This window comes from Conger conger, chromosome 4 (assembly GCF_963514075.1).
Source record: "Conger conger chromosome 4, fConCon1.1, whole genome shotgun sequence".
NCBI lineage: Eukaryota > Metazoa > Chordata > Actinopteri > Anguilliformes > Congridae > Conger > Conger conger.
Genome location: NC_083763.1, coordinates 5,360,639 through 5,384,316, shown reverse-complemented (window position 1 = coordinate 5,384,316; position 23,678 = coordinate 5,360,639). Strand labels below are relative to the sequence as shown.

Here is a 23,678-nt window from a genome sequence, read left to right as displayed (position 1 = left end):
CCAAATATTCATTTTCCAAAAGACATTTTTGTATTTAATTTTAAAAAGTAACACATTACTGTAAGCAATTGACTACATTTTACATAAAAACTTAATCAAGGCTGTCTGAGATCAGAAGCAAGGAGCCAACCAAAGTCAGCAGAAAAACTATGGCAAGTTCTCCAACATGCTTGGAACAACCTCCCTGCTGACTGTCTTATAGAACTGCAGGACAGCGTTGGCCATCTCAGAGAAGTGACGCAGTTTTAACGCAAAATTACAAAAATGTCATGTGAAATGTATAGTACGTCTATTTAGGACCTTTCACTTAATTATTTTTGGAAGAGTCTTATCTGTACAGTGTTATACAGGTGCCTAAGACTTCTGCACAGTACTGTGTATAACACCTGGGACCAGTGACTGTGATACACTCAGCCATGTGAGTGAACAGGAACAGGACGGCAGTATGATAAACTATAAACAGTCACAAAGATAGTTTGACAAATTAACTGAAGTAAGAGTAAATAGAACATGCATAAAAAGTAGCTGTGCAGCTAAAGTGGTGGACTGAAGAGTTTACATTTACATTTTTGTCATTTGGCAGACGCTTTTAATCCAAAGCGACTTACAAGAGCATAGGTTCTTCCACAAGTCAAAGCATCACATCCAGGAAAATACACATGGAATGGTGTTCTAAACATATAGTCGTCATCATAAGTGCCATTTTTTTTTTTTTTCTTTTTTTTTTTTCTTTTGGGTTAGACAAGGAGGATAGGGATATCAGAAAGGGGGGGGCGGGGGAAATCAGGAGGGAGGACTAAGGTAGAGTTTGAAAAGGTGTGTTTTGAGTCTGCGTCGAAATAGGGGGAGGGATTCTGCTGTCCTGACAGTGGTAGGCAAGTCATTCCACCACTGAGGAACCAGAACGGAAAACAGGCGTGAACGTGCAGCTCGACCACCAGGTGCACGTAGAGAGGGAACCATAAGGCGGCCAGAGCTGGCAGACCGGAGTGGTCTAGAGCTGGGGAGTAGGGAGTGATCAAGGATTGTATGTAAGGTGGGGAGTGTGGAGAAGTGGCCATTTGCTGCATGGACTTTGAGGTCAAAAATTCAAAATCGATCGAATTGCCACCTTAAAGGTACAGTAGGTAATTTCGGACTTCTAACAGTCAAGGAATAGCAGCAACAAACACGCTCAAACCACAGCACTGTTTATCCCCCTCCCCCTTCTCTGTGAATGCTCTGATGTTGAAACGCTATTGGCTGTGGCAATTAGAACCAATTTTCAACCAGAGAGCTTGAATTATTGTTCAGTTGTACAATGTTTTGGTATAGAGTGTCGAGCCATCAACTGTATATTTTGAAACCCGAATTTAAGGACTATAAACACAGGCAGAGGGTGAGTCAGCATGTCAGTGAGCCTTTTTCAATGATAGGAAGGGATTTACAATGGTCCGGTAACAATGGTTTAACACAAAAACCTTACCCATTGTACCTTTAACATTGATGCATCACGATGCATCTGTGCATTTCTACACCCCTAAGAGTCACACAGTGACATCAACGCACTCCGCCCCCACCTGCTTGTACTCTGCGATGATGGCCGTCGTCTTCTTGATCTCAGACTCCGCCTTCTCCAGCTCTCTCCTGAACACCTCTTTCAGCTGCAGGGGAGACAGACAGAGGGAGACAGGGTGTGTTAGAGGCCAGCTGCGGTCAGCAAAGAAATAAACCCAGGAACTAATGAACATTAACACAATTAATGGACCATTTCCAGGCAGGAAACAACATCAGTACAGAAGACTTGACGTTGAGCATCTCTGTTCCTGGAGATCTACCATCCTGCAGGTTTTCACTCCAACCCTAACAAAGCACACCTCATTCAACAGCAAGAGCAGGGCTGCCCGACCCTGTTCCTGGAGATCTACTGTCCTGTAGGTTTTCACTCAAACACTACCAAAGCTGGAGGCGCACATATGCAAATGAGCAGACAGTTATGATGTCACAAACTCCAAGTCCAAACGGCTCGTTGAAATGCACATGCTTCATACGGATAAGTGTGACTGCATTTCAGGACGTCGATACAGTCATCGTGGTTCTATAGCACCTTCAACTCCCTTATAATCCACACAGGAAGGGGGACGTTATTTTCCACAATGTGGGAGCTTTAAAAGCCTCTGTGGAGGTGAATCGCTCTTGTACCTGGGCGGTCTCCTCCTCCTGCCTCCTCTTCTCCTCCTCCGTCTCCACCAGACGCTGCTTGGTGTTCAGGAGCTCCTTGTTCAGCACGTCCGCCTTGTCCTCCGCCTGCAAAAATGACACAAAATCCACCATCTTTTAACTGGACCGGCTAACATTAAATGCTCTCACAATGTCACTGAGACATTGTTCTAACATTGCCACAGCATTGCGGCAACGTTGTGTGTTAGCTGGGCTTGTGCAGCGTGTTTTTCCCCACAAACCGTGGTAGACAAAAATACTGCCAATGAGGTAGTTTGACACATTTCAAGATTTGCTAATAGGGTAAGAAAACAAGCTAATATTTACTACTTGAGAGAAAAAAAAATTTTAAGTGTCGTTTCAAAATTAAAACAACTGCTAAGTGTTAAGATTTTTTTTTGTGTTAGTAGCTACTTGTTTTTTTTGTGTTGGTGGTTGGAGTTAGTTTTTTTGTGTGTTGGTGCTTGGTGTTAGTGTTTTTGTGTGTTGGCACTTGGTGTTTTTTTTTGTGTGTTGGTGCTTGGTGTAAGTTTTTTTGTGTGTTGGTGCTTTGTATTAGTGTTGGTGCTTGGTGTTCGTTTTTTTTGTGTTGGTGCTTGGTGTTTTTTTTTTTGTGTTGGTGCTTGGCGTTTTTGTTTTTTTGTGTGGTTATGGTATAGGCTAACCTGGTCCAGGTCGTTCCTCAGTGCGATCTTGCTGGTGACCAGCTCGTGGGCCAGGTCATCGTTCTCCTGCTCCAGACGCATGCTGGCCTCCTGGAGCCTCCGGTTCTCCCTCTGGGGGAAAAAAAGGGACAGACAACAAAACACACGCTGGGGTTAACCTCTCAGCTACGCAGAAGGGACGGGGAGCTTCGGCGAAGGAACGCAAACTCCGTTCCGTTCGAGTCACCCACCGTTCGGCCGTCGGGTAGAGACACGCTGGCACGCTACGGACATTCACACAGAAGGCCCAAGTGGGCCTGGCCTAGCAGAGGCTAAGCGATGGCAACAGCTACATGCCGACACACTCAAAATGGCCGCTTCTGCTGCCCAGGGCGTGACACTGCCGGAGAACATACCGGAACAGACTGAACCGACAGCACACACACAGCACTCAGCAGACTCACCTTGTGTCGTACCTATGCAAGTCGCTTATCTGTGAGCACACAGTTGCCAGCGCGTGTATGCAGACGCAGCGGAAACACGCAAACACACATCCGAACATGCCTCGCACGTTAAGGCCGCAGCACATGCATACACGGTGGACTAGGAATTTAGCGCACTCGTTTTTCCGTACAATCTGTAATGCCTTTGCGCTTGAGAACGTGGATAAAGAACACGGTTATTTTGGTTCCGTGCAAAACGGCCAATTATGTTTTTTTGAACCGTTTCATAATACTTCAGCCCACAATTCTCAAGGGCAAATCTGAGCTTAACACAGTGTTACTGCAGGCACAAGTCCAACTGCATACAAGCCCGTATCTCTCAGTGCAGATACCCGATTGTGAGTGAGACACAGTGCATTACGGTCACAGCCAAAAGAAAAATACCCATATGACAACCTGACACTGACACACAGGGAGAATTGGACTAACAAATCTGACAATCTAACCATAATATCCAAACACTACCTAGCAGCTATCTACAGAATAAATAAACGCTATTAAAGTGTTATCTCTCCATCAACGCTGAAGGACACATGATTACCATCAGGCGCTGTTATATCAACAACGTTCAAATCTGTCAAATAAATCTCCACGCTACCTGCAACCACTGTCGTGCGATTAGATTATCAGTGTGTTAGTCACGGTGCAGTTCATTCAGGGTAAATAAAACAAATACTACAACAGTCATCTCCTCCATCTCCCGTTATTCTGCGCTTTCTTTCCAAACCCATCTCCTCGTTCCCCCCGCGGCAACCGCCCCTCGGAGTATAAACTCATATCACCTGACCCTCTCCTCCCTTTCCAACTGAAATCACATGACATGGCTTCTCTCGGTAAGGGTTTCTGAGCTCCTGGTCTTCTGAGTTTCATTTCCTTAACACGTCTTACCCACGTGGGTCAATACTCAGACAACATTCACCAGGCAGACCGCATCAGGCATGACCTACAGGTATTCACAAGAGCACTTTCTCATGCAAAAAAATCAGAGAAAGTCACTAGGCTCCTCTTGATACTGAATACATTGCTATAGTATAGATCGTCGACTGGGTTTACCGCTGATGAAATCCAATCCAAGTGAATAAAACCAGCAGGCTCTGCAGCCACCCATGGCCAGGGTAAGAACCACTGCTCTAGGAGAACCATCTTCAGGTCTATAGATGAGGGTCTCTTAACACGTGGATATGAGTACTCTCAAAGTCTGTTGATCCCATTGAAGTTATTAGCATGTTTGACAAGGTCGATGTAAATGAATAATACAATTTCTGTAAATGCACCAGGGAAGCTAATTTTCATCTGCAGACCTTGGGCTGCATGTCTTTAGATACAGCCCTGTATCTGTGTGCCTAAAGACCAAAGGATGTCTGCTAAAAGTTCAGACACAAGGAGCCAGAACGGTGACAGAATTGCGCAACGGCCGGCTCAACTCAACACAACGCAAAACAAACCAGCCGCCCTGGCGCACACTCACATGCGCTACAGTACACCAAAGTAATATCCAACGTGAATAAAACACAGCACAAACAGCAGCACAAACACCATGGGAAAAACACAGAGGAAGCACTGGTGGACTGGGTGGCGCAGCCAGGCAGCGCGAAGCGGGTAGCCCTCTCTGACGTAGCGCAGCGGCAGCTAGCTAGCTAGGGTGAAACCGTGGCTTACCTTCTCTCACCACCGCCTTACACAGGGTCACACACAGGCATGCAGCTCCAAACACAACACCCCGGCACTAACCAGCGCAACCCAGCCTCCCCGTCACCACGGACACCGCCCTCGCATGCTGATTGGCCCGACCGTGTGGAGGAGGGAGGAGCCACACGCACAGGAGGTTCAGAGAGGATCGACTGTGTGAGAGCGGCCTTAGGTACAGGGTAATATGTGCTTTCACACGTCTGGACGCCAGGGAAGGTACCCTTGTGTCTTCCAAGGCCAGTTGAATCCTAATCGGGTCATCCAGCATAATTCTTAGATCCTTGAAACTTAAATATTATATAAACTTCATTGTGGGCTTTTTAAAAGTAGAAAAAAGTATATTTTTATTTGTCAGAACACACAACGATACAGAACAATACTAAAATGAACTTGAAACAGATGGATGGTTGGCAAACATATAAATGACAACACAATGAACTCTTTCACAGTGATTTCAAAGTCAAATCAATTTCCAATGAAAATGTCTGAGCTCAAACTAATACTGGATAAGGACTGAGATTTTAAAAAATAAATGCAAAAGAACTGTATAAAATTCACCATAACAACGTAACAGAATAGGCAGCACGTGTCATCCAAGATGTCAGTTTAAGAAACCAATATTTCAGCTTTTGTTCGAAAAGAAAAGAGAAAAAAAAAAAGTACAGTCAACCTTGGTACTGTGTGTACACATTTAAATACGACTTCAGTTTACAAGCAGTGAGGTATATTAGCGTCATCTAGAGGCCAATTCAAGCAAGTGTCAGTTCAAGACATGGAACAGAGTCATAATAAAAACAATAATAATAATCATTAAAAAAAACACAAAAAAAAAAACACAAACACAAACAGGAAGAACCGCAGCGCTGACTGAATATCCTGTTTTTGGTCTGGTCACATTCGATAGGACGGTAGGGTAAACGCATTTGTACTCGATTCCTACTGTAAGCTCTCCTCTGTGTCAGTGAGTGGCCTGGTCTGGCCTGTGTCAGCGCAGCCCTCTACACACACAGGAACTGATAGCACAAGGAGAGAGGGACACAGGGGGGGGGGGGGGGGGGGGTGGGTGTCACAAGGCAGCCTGTTCACTGCAGTCACACAGCTACACAGACTGCTCACACACCCACCAGATCTTCAGCTCTGTTTCCTTAACCCTTTCAAGAGTGAGTTTTTCTGGAATGTTCTATTTTATTTCATTTTATTTATTTCTTTATTTCCCCCCCCCCCCCAAAGTTCTAAGCCATTGTTTTAGAACTCCTTTGCTTTTTCAATTACCAGTAGCAATTATTACATCAGCATTAGAATGTTTGGGTAAGAACATCCTAATCACACATTTGAGACTAGAATGTTCAGTCAAGAACATTGTAATCACACATTCACATTTGAGACTAGAATGTTCAGTCAAGAACATTCTAATCACACATTAGAGACTAGAATGCTCAGCTAAGAAGATTCTAATCACACATTAGAGACTAGAATGCTCAACTAAGAACATTCTAATCACACATTTGTGACCTCAGACCTTGAACGACTAATACTGAAAGATCTGCCACAGTACAGCAAGAGGACAAAATATTTGGCCAAACTGTTTCACCCAAAAGGCGTGGCTAAATATTAGTGCTCTCAAAATCCATCCAGAACTTCCTGCAATTAAGTAGCTTGAGGGGAACAGAACAAACACAAGGAACGTAGTATCTGGTGAGCCCAAAGTATCCATCACTGACAGACTGAGCCCAACACACTCACATGGCCCACTGTGCGGTACCATAGGCCCCCAGGACACACAGGTTAAGACCGAGTCCAATCGTTCTGCAGTTCTCCTTCAGTAAATAATGGCGGCGTTAGTGCGTGCAGTGGCGAGGTGCAGCCTGCAGAGGGAGCTCTTACCTGGTACCTGTCGATGGGGTCTTCCTGCTGCAGCTGACTCTCCCGGAGAGACTGATACTCCTTCTCAAACTTCTTCAGCTTCTTGGTGGGCACCTGCAGAGAGGGAGACGGGGGGGGGGGAAAACTTCAGTTTCGGGGAGAATCTAATAACCACTGTGGGGTGGAAACGGAACACACTGAGCATGTAGGGCCAGTTTCACAGACGCAGCTTAAGCCTTGCCCTAGACCAGCACTGCTCACTGGCCGCAGTGTCTGTAGGTATTTGCTCCAACCGTGCGCTACGCCACCTGATTTCACTCATTATTTTACCTGCTTGGTTCAGATAATAAGCTGATTAGTGAAATCAGGTGGTGTAGCGCATGGTTGAAGTAAATGCCGGCAGACACTGTGGCACACAGGAGTAGCGGTGTCCTCGACTAAATTCAATCTTCAATGGGAGATTCTCAGTTCAGAACTCAACAAGCTTAGTCTGTGTATGTGAAACCAACCTAAACTACAAAACGGTGTTCACATTATGATAACAGTAAAAAAAAAAATCTGCCAAAATGAAAGCATACCGGAAAAGTCTCATTCAAAATCAAATTAAAATCTTCACTTCACCGTGTATTATTGCGCTTGGCATTCAGAATGCGATAAAGCTTCTATCCGTCTATCACTGAGAGGCATTACAGAGGAAACAAAGTTAAGACTGTATGCCCTGAACTTCGCACTTGCGCTAGCCGTGCAAATCATTCAGGATAAGAGCCTCCCTGCAAAATGCCAGTAAAGTCACGCAGAAAGGAACTAATGTGCACGGCAATGCTTCATTCATACGCAATTTACTACATCTGCCAAACCGGAACTGCACAAGAATTAAAATAAATTCACTTTCCGCAGTTTACTGTGTGTGCGTTTGATTGGCTCAGACGGTTTTTTTGTGCGTGACGAAGGATTTTTTAGATATTTAGAGAAGTTTCTGATGACCTCCCTAAATATCCATATTCTCTAAGTTTCTAAGATATCCTTTATTGCACCCAAAGGGAATTACCCCTTTAACCAGTATTTAATAGGCTACCAATACACACATTGTTTCACAATCGGACAGGACTGCCTATTTTTAAATGCGTGAATACAAATATCATGATTATCTGTAAAGAGCTGCAGAGATGGGTCTAATGTTTTCTACATTAAAAAGAGCAGAGCAGGCAGGATGTTGACGTTCATTTTTGAAATGGGCAAACACATTTAGCGGCGACCTGATTATGTCAAATACCAATAACGGCGTTTTGTGCCTCCAATAAAGGCACTTTAAGGGATGTTTCCTGATTGGTGCACGCCGTTTCATCCGCGGATAAACGGTAACGCGAGCTGAGAAAAGGCCATTCCCTCCAAACGAGTGCGAAATGATCCGCTCGCGCTGTTCATGGCCGCTAGCACATGACAGAGCTATTCGTGCACATAACCGGGCTCGTGGAGAAAAATAAATTCTGTACGGAACACAATCTTCCTTCAGCACAGCTAATCTGCTCAATCCTGCTCAAGACACACAAGTAACAGGCAGCAAGCAAAGGATGCATAGGCTAAGTGCCTCCTTGATAGCAGTCAAGTCTCACTAACCCAACCCCATAACACTGAAATCGGATTTTGGATTTATGGGGAAAAAAAGGAAATAGTTTCCAACAATATACTGTATAACCCATCTTCAAGATGTATGGATACAAACTGCATAGAAACCAGTCATTTGATGATACAAAAAGCAACAGAGTTCTGTGGTTAAGGTTCTTTATTTTCATGATTTTCAGTTTCTCAATTTGGGGCTTGAGGTGGCACATATATTCAGAAATGGTCATTTGCGTCTTGGTTGGTGGGGCGATCTTGTACTAGTGCTTTAGTGATGGTGCCCTTTCGCTGCTGGCACTACTGTTTACATTGAACAGGGGAAAGCGTTAATTTTGAAAAGCACTCTAGGTAAAAAAAATAAAATAAAAACTTTTCTACATGGATGTGATGCAGTGTAGACACATGAAGTGGTCTATGTTGTCGTATGGCGTTACTTCTCTTTCCAGATTAATTTTGGTTCTTTCGATTTTCACTCAAATTGTAAAAAAAAAAAACTTCACCATGGTCGTTTACAAATAAGCACACTGATTTAGAGTATGGTTTACGGTAAGCGCTTGCTTCAAAGATCCAATGATCTCAGTGAGCCTTAAAGTGGTGCATTACATCTACCAGGGTGACTCATTTCGCAACTGAACTTACGCCACACATGTGTTTCAACACTGAGGACTTATTCAGTTAATTAATTATTCTGGGGCTGATGAAATCAGCACATTGAGGCAGCCGACATGAATGTCCGAGGAGAACAATGCAACATAACCTTATGTGGGGCATTTCATATCAAAGACTTGGTTGAATGATTTCAATAAGTAGCAGCTTCCCCATCACTACACAAACAGGGGCAGAGATTTTCGACTTGGTCCAGAGGAAAGACTTCGCCTTACTGCTCACTAAGACCGCTGCTACAACGGGATCATCCCTACAAGCCCTGTCCCGCACAGCTCCAGCCAATTTGCCAAACAAACACAACGGGGCGGGGTGCTGCGTGCCGCGATACGATCTCCAAGACACTCAGATGAAGCCACACGCTCAACTGGTTAATCTGATTACCTGCAACCCTGCTGTGTCAACACTAATAACGTCTATACCGCCGCACAATGTGGCAAACAACGGATCAGACGAGCTAATATTTTCGAGCCCATTCCATAAACACCGTCAGCCCTTTAAACGTACTTCTCCCTTTGTGCTCTGTTGTGTCAGCGAACGCTCAGCCGGGAATGTTGCTATGGTAGCAGGAAGGGCAGTTTTTTTATGGCTGGCGAGATCAAGCTTAGCTACGAGGTTTATCTCCGGTACAGCAACTCGCGGAGGGAGGGATAAATTCGGTCACTAGAGGCTGTTCCGTCGCCGAGAGGCGCTCAAACAAGCCCCGCTTGCCCTGTGTTTACCACGGCCACGGCGCAGAGGGACTCCTTGAATACAGCCTCGTTAAAACATAGCGAGCTATCTGCTCAACATTCACGCGTTTATATTAACCTGTAACGAAAAAGACAGGTAAGGTATAGCATTAGCATACTGTCTTGTGTGCTGGCAGACAACAACAGCAATAACAGACAGCGAGGTAATTAAAAAAGTCAAATAACCGTTAAACTAACTTCACGGTGTGTTGGATTAATATAAGACTATGAATATGAGTGCGAGTTTAGTTAAAGGTCACATGCCCTGCCCCCCTTAATGCCACCGCTACCGAGGTAATATTAGAAAACTTTGTGGAGTTTTAACTTGGGGATCACACTAAACACACACACTTTCTCTCATGTCCACACTTAATCTACCCTGACAATGGTCTTTTCCACAACAAACAGTTCTACAAGGAAAATAAACTGCTTGGGGATTCGCGCAATCGTTTATGACGCAGACCTTTCTGCTTCCTCGGCGCCTGACTGATAGGATACTAGCCGAACGAAAGGCAGGGGGAGAAATATCGAACAGAATGTTACCTAGGAATGGACTAGACTCTCACTTGTTTTCCCACTGACCTTCCTTAGCTGTGAGTGCACCGCTGTAATGCAAGCAAAAATGTCCCCTCGCACTTCACGAGAACACACGACTGGCACCGTTTACACCCGCCTAATGCATATGTCTGCGTTTATGAATAAATGTGGCGGCTTGCTGCTTCTGTGCGGCTGTAACTTGGCTCACGACTGGGGGGATCCTTAAATTTAAACACCTTCCGGCTATAGTACTTAGTACGAGATTTAGTACCTGTATGCCTAGAGCACATTCCCTGGGCTCACCAAGACAGCAGCACACACTGTAGTACTGTTGAATAGAGCGGTTCTACCACTAGCAACCGCTATGGCCAGATTCCCACTGAAACGCACACTGACCTCTCTGTGTATAGATGGTAACGTTAGACCTGCAGACACACAACTGTCTGTGCGTTCACGGCTACGGCGTGGTGCCCGCACACACCGGGAAAGCTACACACACCCACGGTAATAACCTACGCTACTCTGCTAAATGGTTAATGCTGTTCGGTGTTCAGAAGGACTGCACGAAGAACACATTACTTCCAAACAGACAATCAGTGTCCCTCTTGTTACACATCTCCCCTGCCGATTGGTCGATGACGATACAGGAAAGGCCCGGCCCATCACCACGGCGACTGCTCAGTGAGCCTTGCACAGGCGGGAGCTCTCTCCAGAGGAAATGGAGACAAACCCAAGCCCCTGGGAGCAGGGTCCATCCTCCTGACTGAGCGTTGCTTCTGCCGAGCACTGTTCCGTGCGACTCGTAGTCAAGTTGAAAAAAGGTACACAGGTGCCATTCTGAAGGTGTGTGAAGACGCTGCAGTGATCAGAGGCCGTTTCTCTCTCATTTTAACACAACTCGGAAAAACGCAAATCTGTCGGACATTAAAAGAACATTTTAATTATCTGGGGTGAGGTGGGATGGGTGCTACTGGGCACACTCCAAGGGAGCAGAGGATGTGGTTCTATCTATGCGTTCTGAGTGCTTTTGAGATACTGAGCTTCAAAGACTCCAAGGTGAATGGGCTCCAATCAGACACAACCATTGTGTCTGACTGGAGCCCATTAGCATCATTTCATACTTGTAAACAGTACTTTTGTGTACAACTCAACACATACATTTAGAGCCCTATAAGCAACATATTCATAACACAAACTAATTTTGTCCAAAAAATGTCAGTTAGAAACCTCATAATTCTCAGCTCACAAATTTCCTTGCTCTTCACTCTTAACCCCCCGCCCCCGCCCCCGCCCCCGCCAGAGTGAAATTACATTCAGCGCACCACTGGAGTTCACGCAGGTTCCCTGAAGGAGAGAAATCTTCCTCCATTTCGGTGCTAAAAATACACGTAAGGCTGACAGACTGCTCCCGTTCTGACGGGACGCGGCCTCTTATCGTCACCTGGCAGACGGGAGCGAACAATGCGGGGAGAGCGACGGGCTCCGACACCGCCGAGTCGCGGAAAACGCCGGGCCTCGGTAACCCGGGAAACGCACCACAACTGCCGCGCGCGGAATTAAAGCGAAAATACACAACGTCAATACGCATATCAATATGCATACAAGGACATGCACGTTAGGCTACTTGGGGGGGGAGCATGCTGCAAAAGAGCATGTGTGCTCAGTCAACTTACCCTGTGCAAATACAGGTCAACAATAGTAATAATTTAATAATATTTAGTAATATTTGACAAATGGATAAATATAGGCTAGTAGCTAAAAATAGACACAAGCACATTGCTTCTGCCGTCTAACTGCCAGATGTTTTTTTTAATTTGGGCACTTTTGAAGTGACAGCCTTTTCTTGTTTGTTTTAACGCAGGTAGAAACGGTAGTTTTGCTTTCCTTTTCATAGTCAGGAGTGTTGCATCATGTGCTGCCTCATGATTGAAACCAAAAAAAAAGCAGGTTTGAGCAGGATGGACAGAAGACGGTGGCCCAGAAGGGTCAAAAGAGGCAGGGGCTGACAGCTGTAGCTGGCTGTAGGGCCGGGATCATGTGAGCTGCATGCTTGTGGAGAAGACACGCATCACGGCCCCAGAACACGCGTTAGCGCCACAGAGAGGCGCGTACACTGTGGTGACCTCCTACGCCACGCGTAACGGCTTCTTGAGATTTGTGCCCGGCTGAAATAACTCTGCTGGAGTGAGTGTTTCTGCGCTGCACTGCGCTGAGCTGAGCTGAGCTGGAAACTCTCACCAGGGAAATGAAACAGACCAAAACGCACACACACAGACACACACACACACACACACTCTCACACACACACAGACACACACTCTCACACACAGACGCACACAGACACACACAGACAGACACACATACACAAACACACGCACACAGACACACACACACACACACACACACACACACTCTCACACACAGACACCCACAGACACACACTCTCACACACACACACACACACACACACACACAGACAGACAGACACACACACACACACACACACACACAGACACCCACAGACACAGACACACACAGACACACACACACACACACACACACACAGGTCAGAAGTATGCTGCATGCGGTGCAGCACCTCGTCTGTGGCCGTAGCGTAAAGCCCTCCCATCCCTGCACTCGTAGGCCGCAGGTCAGACCTCCACAGGGCCCTGCTGTAACTCCCTCACACCGAGGAGGCGGCAGGAACTGCCACTCAGTTTTTGAATTAATCTTCTTTCCATATCTTCCCTCACATCAGTCACACAGGATGCACACACGCTCCTCTTTTCCACTGCAGGTCTCACCGCAGCGTAAAGGCACACCGACGCCTCGCTTAACGTGCGTCACCCCTCAGAGATGCCTCGCCACACCAAAGAGCCGACATTTCCCCGCGCGGTGAGAACCAATCGCCTTCAGCGGCTCTGGAACAACTGATCGTTCAACACACTCTGACAAATAAAGGTACGAAAAGTGCCTAAAAATGTACAAATGCTTGTCGCTGGGGTGGTACCCTATAAGTATATAAAATAGTACCCCTAGCCAGCAATATATAATTAATTTGAACCTTTTTTGCTTGGGAAACGACCTCATTTATACCCAAAGAGAACACTACTGTACTTTCAGGGTACATTGGGGAAATTTGATCCTTGAAGGACAGAAATGTACCTCCACTGTTTCTGAGAGTGTACAGCCAGGACAGTGACTGGATTCAGTCAAAGGTAAAACAATCAGAACAAAGATACTCAACAATGCCCAGTCTGTGAGAGGTTTAATATGAGCCTGTGTGTGAGGAAGGGGCCACATCCCCCCCCCCCCCCACCCCCGCCCCAACTGACAAACCTGGCCACTGTGCTCCAGCTCCGCCCCTCCCACTGCCGCTGTTACCAAGGTGACAACTGCCCTTTCCCTGGGGTTAGCCCACACCTCATTACACTAAATATAATGGTTTCACCTTGTTTACATTTCCAAAGAGACACAATTTGGTTTCACTTGGAGAAGAGACATACTAAAACTGTTTAATGTTAAGACTCTTCAACTGCAAAGACCATACATGCATACCAAACACAAGCTATCTTCCCTATTCTCTTTGCCTTTATGTCATTAAATGGTGTCAATTTAGGCAGACAATAACACGAACACACAACAAGTATGCGTACACAAACCAAATGTGTACCAACAAACTTACCCCACCCCACACACACCAAAACACCCATTTGAATTATCTTTCGACCTAGGCAAAGTACCTGCCAATTTATCCAAATCCTTTTGCTGCAAGTGCAATAAAGACAACATGTATATATAGTCATTCTTATCAAAGATTTCTACTTACAATAACAGTTCAATGTGGCACCAGGCAAATTTCTTAAAAGTGCCAATTCAAGCTTTCGCTCTCCAGCTACCTTTAAAACAGTGAAACTGCGACTCGTATTCGTAAAATAAATTGGGACACGCACTGAAAAGAATGTTCACAGTTTAAGACCAATTACACGCACACGCACATTAGATCCAGAATAAAGTTTCCTTTGAGTTAAAAATGAAGCCAGTAATGACAAAGCGACAGCCTAATTTCATTCCGTCACAGAGCGTTGTTTCGCACATATTTAAAAGAGGGCTGAAAATAGATTAAGCAGCACGAACGCAGAACGGTACTTATTTAGGACCTAAGTATAAGAAGACATTCACACACCCACAAACACACCCATATACGTACAGAGACACAGACACACGTGGGGACAAGCACACACAGACACAGATGTACCACACACACACACACACACACATACACACACATATACTACACACAGACATAGATGTACCACACACACACATACACACACATATACTACACACACAGACATAAATGTACCACACACACATACACCATACACACACACAGATACACATATACCATACACACACACACACACACATACACACACATATACTGTACACACAGACATAGATGTACCACACACACATATACTATACACACAGACATACACATACCACATACACAGATACACATATACCATACACACAGACATACACGTATCACACACACACATACACCATATACACACACACACACACATATATACCACACACAGACATACATGTACCACACACACACATACACCATACACACACACAGACACACACACATATACCACACACACAGACGCGTATTACATACACAGACACGCACAAGTACCACACACACAGACCTGATACACACACGTGTACCACCACACAGACACGCACATACCACATACAAATGAAAGCTAAGGTGCGCACACACACACAGACAGACAGATAGATAGACAGACAGACACACACGCACATACCACATACAAATGAAAGCTAAGGTGCGCACACACACACACACATACACACACAAAGGCATGCACCACACACACACAAAAGCTAAGACAGGACAGAAGTGGGCCAGTCTGTGGTCTACAGCGCTGTAAGAGCAGAAGCCCTTCCTGCACAAGCCCCCTGATCCCCCCGGGCCCCTCAGACCCACAGAGCCGGGGCCACCCCTGCCTCCCCGGAGACCTACCACGGGCCTGGGTCTGGAGCCGGCCACCAGGGTGGCCAGAAAGTCCTCCTCGGTGACCTGGTTGATGACGTGGGCGTCGTAGGCCACCGTGATAGACACTTCCTCCATCATCTTGGCAGGTGTCGCGGGGAGAGCGGTGTCGTCGACGAAAGAGCGGAGGACTAACGTGTCGGGCCTCGGTGGCTCTGATGACCCCCTCCGGTGGAGCAGGGCCGGCCCCTGAAGGGCGGGGACAGCCGGCCGGGGGGGGGAGGGGACTCAGGAACACACCTGTGTTAGTCCCTCCTCCTCCTCAGGTGGCTCCTCACGCCGATCCGCGCACACAACGAGCTCGTCTTACTCCTTCCTGCTCCGTCGCCCTCCTGCGCCCGTCTGATACCGAAGTTTCTCCTCCCGCAAGCTCAGAGCACCGCTTCCGTTTTATCAGTCCCCTCTCTCTCTCTCTCTCTCTCTCTAGAGATAAGGAGTGCGCGCACGCGCGTGTGTGTGTCTGTGTACGCGCGGGGGAAAGCCACAAACTCTGCACCACAGTTCCTGAAGTCTGTCAGAGCAGTGGGGCTCTCCACCTTGCCTCCAGAGACCGCGCTGATCTCCCTTCAGATCTGTTGCACCTCCCCCCTCCTCCACCTCCTCTTCCTGCCGTGCAGAGAACAGTCCAGTCGTTCCGCTCACAACCTCCCAGTCTCCACCGCGGCCCACCTGATACTGCCCCCCCCTCCCCCCCGCCCGGGGGGGTTCCCACAGAAACCCGGTCTCAGCAGGTGCAGACGACCAACCGCCACCCGAAACCAGACGCAGCGGTCCAGCGCAGGAAGCCCGGCCGAACTGCAGTTCTCAGTCCTGCGAGGCTTCCAGTTTCGCCCGTCTGTGCCACCACTCTCCCCTCCTGTAGGCTGCGAAATGTAGATTCTTTGGTTTTAATCCAGGGGGGGTTGCTCCTCAGACAAAGGGCTCGGGCCAAGCAGGTGCCAGAGAATTCCTGTGCTTCCCATAAGCTGATTACGGCTCAACTTTACCCCCCTTTCACTTTTTCCCCTATAAGCGAAATGGAAAGAAAGTAAAAAAAGGGCCTGGACTAGCCCTCCCGTGCGTTCGCGGAAAATCGCGGACAGGCGTCGGTTGCGCGGGAAGAAATCGGCGCGTTCCCGCGCGTGTGTGTGCGCGTCCCTCGCTCAGTGACGGTGCTGTGTGTGTGTGTGTGTGTGTGTGTGTATACGCAGCGAAGGAGACCAGCAGTAGATATGATGATGTAAGCCTTCCTGCACCGCCCCCCCCCCTACACACACTGACTCACGTCTCACCCCCCCCCCCCCCGGGAGAAACGAGGTCTCGACACGCTCCCCGCGTGAGGCACAAACAACCTCCGCTCCCCTCCGCAAGGACGGAGCGAGAGAGGCGCGGAACAGGGACAGCACCGGGGACGCCTCGTCTGAGGGGAGAGAGGCTAACGAGGAGCCGCGCGGCAGGCCGAACCCTGGAGGACGAGCCGTCCCTCAACACACCGCGCGTCGCGTCACACAGCCGTGGCCAAATCTGGAATCTCCAGATTACCCCGCAAGCTCGTTTCTCCGTCTCGCTCTCTCTCTCGCTCTCTCTCTTTCTCTACCCACCTCTCTCACTCTTGGTCTCTCTCCCGCTAGCTCTCCCCTTAGCTCTCTCTCTCTCTCTCTCTCTCTCTCTACCCAACTGTCTCTCCCACTAGCTCTCTCTCTCTTTGTGTGAGACGTGTATGTCTGTTCAGAGCAGTTCCGTGCAGGGAAGCGCAGCTGGAAGAGATGACTGCAGACTCTGGCCCCCCGGGTCCTGGGCTTGTGGCCGTCCTTATTTCATAATCCTCCTCCTCCTCAGATCCGTGACCTCTCGGCCGGGGGACACTCACTTCCTCTTGCAGGGCAGGGCGCGGGTAAGGAGCAGAGCTGGCGTTTAGTGCCGTTCACGGCGGTGACAGGTCCCCCCGACGTCCGGCTGAGGGGGGGGGGGGGGGTCCGACGTGACTCTGTCCTTCGGTTGGGTCTCGGTCCGATGAGCCAGGCGTCAGAGACGGACTGACAGGCAGCGGGACTGGAAGTGTCTCGACGTCGTGCAGTTCTCTCCGATGAGCAGGGAGTCACGCAGGGACAGACAGGCAGCGGGACTGAAAGTGTCTCGCCGTCTCTCAGTTCTCTCAGGCGAGCAGGGAGTCTGATTAACGCCCGTCAGCGCGACTCACACTCGAGGAAACGCTGAAGTCTGCCGCGCCCTCCTCATTTCACACCTCTGACAGCACACACCACACCAACGCCAGGGAGTCCAGCAGCCTCACACCCACACGCAACGCCGAGAGAGAGAGATGGAGGGAGGGAGGGAGAGAGAGGGAGGGAGGGAGGGAGAGAGCGAGCGAGAGAGAGAGGCAGGGAGGGAGAGAGAGAGAGAGGCAGGGAGAGAGAGAGAGGGAGGGAGGGAGAGAGAGAGGGGAAGAGAGACAGGGAGAGAGAGAGAGAGAGAGGGAGGGAGGGAGGGAATGAGAGAAAGAGAGGGAGGGAGAGAGAGGGAGGGAGGGAGAGAGAGAATGCGAGAAAGAGAGGGAGGGAGAAAGGGAGACAGAGAGAGAGAGAGAGGAAGAGAGATGGAGACAGAGAGGGAGGTAGGAGGAGAGAAAGAGAGAGGGAAACGCAGTCCTGTCGTTATCCTCAGGTGAGTTGTAGGTACGCACGGTCCGTTTCCTACACAGGTAGGCACTGTGGCGGGTTTGGGATCAGAGCGCTGAGCCAGGTTGCTCTGGACAGGCAGAGAACACACGCCCGTGTGACGGAGCCCTGCGTCCTCCTCTCTCCTCTCTGTGCTGACTCATTCCCCTACAGCGGGCCAATGCACCTGTTCACTGCCCCACACGCAGGCAGGTATTTCCCCCACAATGCACTGCTGCGCTCTCTGACCAGCCCTGCCTCTCTCTCTCTCTCTCTCTCTCCGGGGGCAGTAGAGCGAGTCCAGTCAGCTTCACTTCCTGACTGATCACACACAGAGAGGGAAGGACACGGAGGGGGGAACGTTTTATTTTTCACGTTGCACAACACAGACAGCCCCTCCTCTGTCTCACGCACACGCGCACGCACACACCCATACAAACAGACACACACACACACCCATACAAACAGACACACACACACGCATACTGCACACATACAGACAGACACATACACACACACACACACACACACGCGCGCGCATACTACACATACACAGACACACATATACAAACAGACACACACACACGCATACTGCACACATACAGACAGACACATACACACACACACACACACACACACACACACGCATACTACACATACACAGACACACATATACAAACAGACACACACACACTACACACCTATACAAACAGACATACACACATACTACACACCTATACAAAGACACACAGACACACACGCATACTACACACATACAAACACACACACACACACACTACACACCCATACAAACACACACACAGACACACAGAAAGGTTGGCGAAAAATGTGAGCACTGGAATGGGTGTTCTCTGCATAATGCACGGTCACTTCCTTGTGTGTGTGTGTGTGTGTGTGTGTGTGTGTGTGTGTGTGTGTGTGTGTGTGTGTGTGTGTGGGCGCCCATGTGACAGTGAAAGTACATAATTTCCAGGCTGCAGGCTCTGATAACCCAGCAGTGGCTGAAGGCGAATGTCACAGGGCTGACAGCAGCACAGGCTAACGTCACAGGGCTGACAGCAGCACAGGCTAACGTCACAGGGCTGAGAGCAGCACAGGCTAACGTCACAGGGCTGACAGCAGCACAGGCTAACGTCACAGGGCTGACAGCAGCACAGGCTAACGTCACAGGGCTGACAGCAGCACAGGCTAACGTCACAGGGCTGAGAGCAGCACAGGCTAACGTCACAGGGCTGACAGCAGCACAGGCTAACGTCACAGGGCTGACAGCAGCACAGGCTAACGTCACAGGGCTGAGAGCAGCACAGGCTAACGTCACAGGGCTGAGAACAGCACAGGCTAACGTCACAGGGCTGACAGCAGCACAGGCTAACGTCACAGGGCTGACAGCAGCACAGGCTAACGTCACAGGGCTGACAGCAGCACAGGCTAACGTCACAGGGCTGAGAGCAGCACAGGCTAACGTCACAGGGCTGAGAGCAGCACAGGCTAACGTCACAGGGCTGACAGCAGCACAGGCTAATGTCACAGGGCTGAGAGCAGCACAGGCTAATGTCACAGGGCTGACAGCAGCACAGGCTAATGTCACAGGGCTGACAGCAGCACAGGCTGGTGTGCGGAGTAGACATTACCAGCAGCTCCTTCCATGGAAACCATGGAAACGGTCTGAGTGGCAACTGCTATGGCGTGAAGCAAGACGTTGTGTTTCCCTGCACCCCAACAGGAACAGTGTGGCTGATAAGACACAATTACACAACCCTGCTTTGTCTCGTTTTCGACACCAGTTTAAACAAACATATCAATGAACATCGCTGTAATGTAGCGCAGGGGGAAAGAAAGACAAATATAATCACACAATGGACATCGCAGCCGAGGCTAAGGTTCACTTTTCCCCCGTGTGTGTGAGACAGAACGGGCAGAGACTGAAAGAGAGAGGGAGGAGAGGAAAGAGAGAAAGGGAGGATATTGAAAGAAAAAAGAGGAGAAGACAGAGAGAGAGGCCGTATGTATTCTCTACAAACATTAACCACAGCACCGTCAGACCAACACATCCAGTAACATAACTATATATCTTAATGGCTTGCAGCGGCGCTGTATGTATCCTCTATGACAAGAGGACTCTGACTCGTACGTGAGTGTGGTATCGCAGCCGTCTCTGTCCTAAGCTTTCTGCGACCACGGCTAGTACCCCAGCCCCAGGAAGGCCAGACCCCACACGCAGGCAGGAGGGCGGGCAGCCGGCGGTGTGGTGCGGTCCAGAGAGGGCCGGTTTAATGAGTGATTAGGAGCAGGGAGGAATGTGTGTGCTGGTATTCGGCCTTGAACCCTGGAGCTCCTGTCCCATACCGGCACAGAGCATTCCCAGACCACCCCCAGCCAAGCGTTTATGCACACACACACACACACACACACACACATACATACACACACCACACACATACACACACACACAGACACATACATACACATACATACACTCACATACATACACATACATACACACACATACATACACACACATACATACACACACACACACACACACACATACATACATACATACATACATACATACATACACACACCACACACATACACACACACACACACACACACACACACACACACACATACATACATACACACACACCACACACATACATACACACACACACACACACACATACATACATACATACATACATACACACACACACACACCACACACACAGATACACACAGACACACACACACACACACACACACACACATATATGAACACATCACACACACAGCAGTGTAGCACACAACCACAGATACACACACCACACACATCACACATAAACACACAGATACACACAGACACACCCACACCCACACACACACACACACACACACACACATACATACACACACACACACACACACACATCACACACACAGCAGTGTAGCACACAACCACAGATACACACACATCACACATAAACACACAGATACACACAGACACACACCGACACACACACACACACACACACACACACACACAGCAGTGTAGCACACAACCACGCTCACACATCACACATAAACACACGGATACACACACACACACACACACACACACACATAAAACACACACACACACACACACACACGCTCTTTACAGATCCACACACAGTCTTGAAGAAAACTCCCCATTGGAGATATTCATACAACATTACACACATGAGGTTGCACATCACATTAACTTGAAAATGCGCATATTCTTTGTGCATATTAGGAAATTACTAGGAGCCTACTGTAAACACAAAATACAGTACAAGAGACAAAAGTATAATGAAGTATTATAATGAAGTATGAGATAAAATAAAGGGCTGGTACACTGGACGGTTTCCCTGGACTACTTTCGAGTGACCTCTCAGAACATTCCAGAACAACCTGACCCTTCAGGTCTGCAAACAAGTCCAACCAGAAACTCTGGTCTACGTAACCCCAATTCAACACAGTTCTGCTGCAATGAACACAAAACAGCAGTGTGGCTTAGTATCTTCTGTCCAAGCAATAGTTCCCACATCCCCCTTCACTCCAACTGAAGGGGGATGTGGAACTAAACGTGCCATAACGCTCCCCCATACACGGAACTATGCCTGCACACACTCACACACACACACACACACACACACACACACACACACACACACAGAGCAGGTGATCTGGCTCCAGGAGTGCCAGAGAGGCGATGTGGAAACAGGACTATTAAGAAACGATAATTGAAATAAGCCTCTCCGCAGACAGTATTGCTGCAGAAGGCAAACAGCCACGCCCTCCTGCGATTACCGCTGCGAGCTGTAAGGAGCAGAGAGCCCTCCTCCACCTCACGTCTGTGTGAGGCTGACACTCCACGCCCGGCGGGAGAGCCCATGCTCATGAACCGCTTTACTGCAGTTTCTGAGATACTCAAACCACCCTGTCTGGCACCAACAATCATTCCCGGGTCAAAGTCACGTAGATCACATTTCTTCCCCATTCTGACATTTGGTCTGAAAAATACAGCTGAACCTCTTCACCACGTCTGCATGCTTTTGTGCATTTAGTTGCTGCGACATGATTGGCTGATTACATATTTGCATTAACAAGCCCGTGTACAGATCTACCTAATAAAGTGGTCACTGAGTGTATATTTTCAGGATTCTGTGCTACATTACTTTCCCAAGTCTTTTCAACTTCAGGAGCACACTAATGCATCCCAAGTAGTAGAGGTGCAGCTGAATTATTTTTCCGGGTTCGCACACACTGATATTCAGGAGCAAATGCTGGTTATCGTACCGTGTAAATAAATTGCCATTCATTGTCACTGACAGTCATTATAGTGGTTGATACTGGGCACTGACTGTCGTGCTAAAATGGGAGCACTGTAGAGCTGTGTATTTCTTTACACAGGTTATCGTACCGTGTAAATAAATAGCCATTCATTGTCGCTAACAATCATTATGGTGGTTGGCATTGGGCGCTGACGGTCATGTGACCGTGAGGTCCTGCACTGATTGGACGCCGGGCCACAAGCTCCTACCTTGATGTTGCAGGCCTGCTCCATGAGTTTACGGGCATTCTCCGCGGCCCGGTACCGCTTGGGAAGCTGGACCCGGAAGAACTTCAGAGCCCCCTCGAAATCGGCCTGGAGCAGGTCCTCCTTGGAGGTCTGAGAGAGAAAGAGAGCGTGAGTGAGTGAAAAAGAGAGAGAGTGAGAGAGAGCAGAGTGGAGAAGACTGGAGAACTTAAGGCCAGTGTTTATAGTCCATCGCTGAGACCAATGATGTGAAAATGGATGTGTTGCAGCGACAATTGGTTTATAACTCCGGGCGACTGGAATGCGTTTATACTTTTTGCTAAGGACCACATTCTACATCGGGCGACAGTAGAACATTCACAAATGCTCTGTGACTTCAGGCGAGCGACACTATTATATAGCTGGGCTATGAACTGGCCTTTTGAGCTTTACCTGAGAATCTCACCTGTGAAGCGTCCACATAACCCATTGAAGAGTGTTTTTTTTTTTTTTTTTTTGGCCAATGTGTCAGTGTTCTAGAACTACATTGCACTCAAATGACCAGTAATGACTGTTGCATTAACATTAGAATGTTCAGATGAGAACATTCCAATCACAAACTTGTGTATAGAATGTTCAGTTAAGCACATTCTAATCGCATAATCCACAATTAGAATGCCTGGTTAAGAACATTCCAATCACATACTTGTGACCTCACACCTGAAAGGGGTCAAACATAATAATGCACTCTCCGCTCTGCAGCCTAGACGTTGAACATGAATTCAGCCACTAACAAGACAGATTTCTGATAGATTCCCCCGGTGCTTATTGCCAATTAGCAGATGGGTCATGGCTGAGGCTCGGGAGGGAAGGATAAATGGCCTAAAATGTCAATCCCTTTTTAATCACCTGGAGCGGGTGAGACGCCTGCCCTCAG

The 23,678-nt window shown here is 48.2% G+C and overlaps 1 protein-coding gene across 8 annotated transcripts in view; it reads right to left on the bottom strand.

The window, feature by feature from the left end:
* rabgap1l (RAB GTPase activating protein 1-like) overlaps positions 1-23,678 on the bottom strand; it is a 128,043-nt gene that overhangs the window by 5,358 nt on the left and 99,007 nt on the right. For 5 of the 8 annotated variants that reach the window (XM_061237437.1, XM_061237439.1, XM_061237442.1 and 2 more), the window contains 5 exons: positions 22,766-22,894; positions 6,920-7,012; positions 2,865-2,975; positions 2,182-2,286; positions 1,560-1,643 (listed from right to left, as the gene is read on the bottom strand). In XM_061237437.1, the coding sequence (XP_061093421.1) occupies positions 1,560-1,643; positions 2,182-2,286; positions 2,865-2,975; positions 6,920-7,012; positions 22,766-22,894 (522 nt within the window). Of the gene's footprint in view, positions 1-1,559; positions 1,644-2,181; positions 2,287-2,864; positions 2,976-5,352; positions 6,049-6,919; positions 7,013-15,511; positions 16,208-22,765; positions 22,895-23,678 lie in introns of those variants that run through there. The other 3 variants (XM_061237444.1, XM_061237443.1, XM_061237445.1) reach the window with 3 other exon arrangements.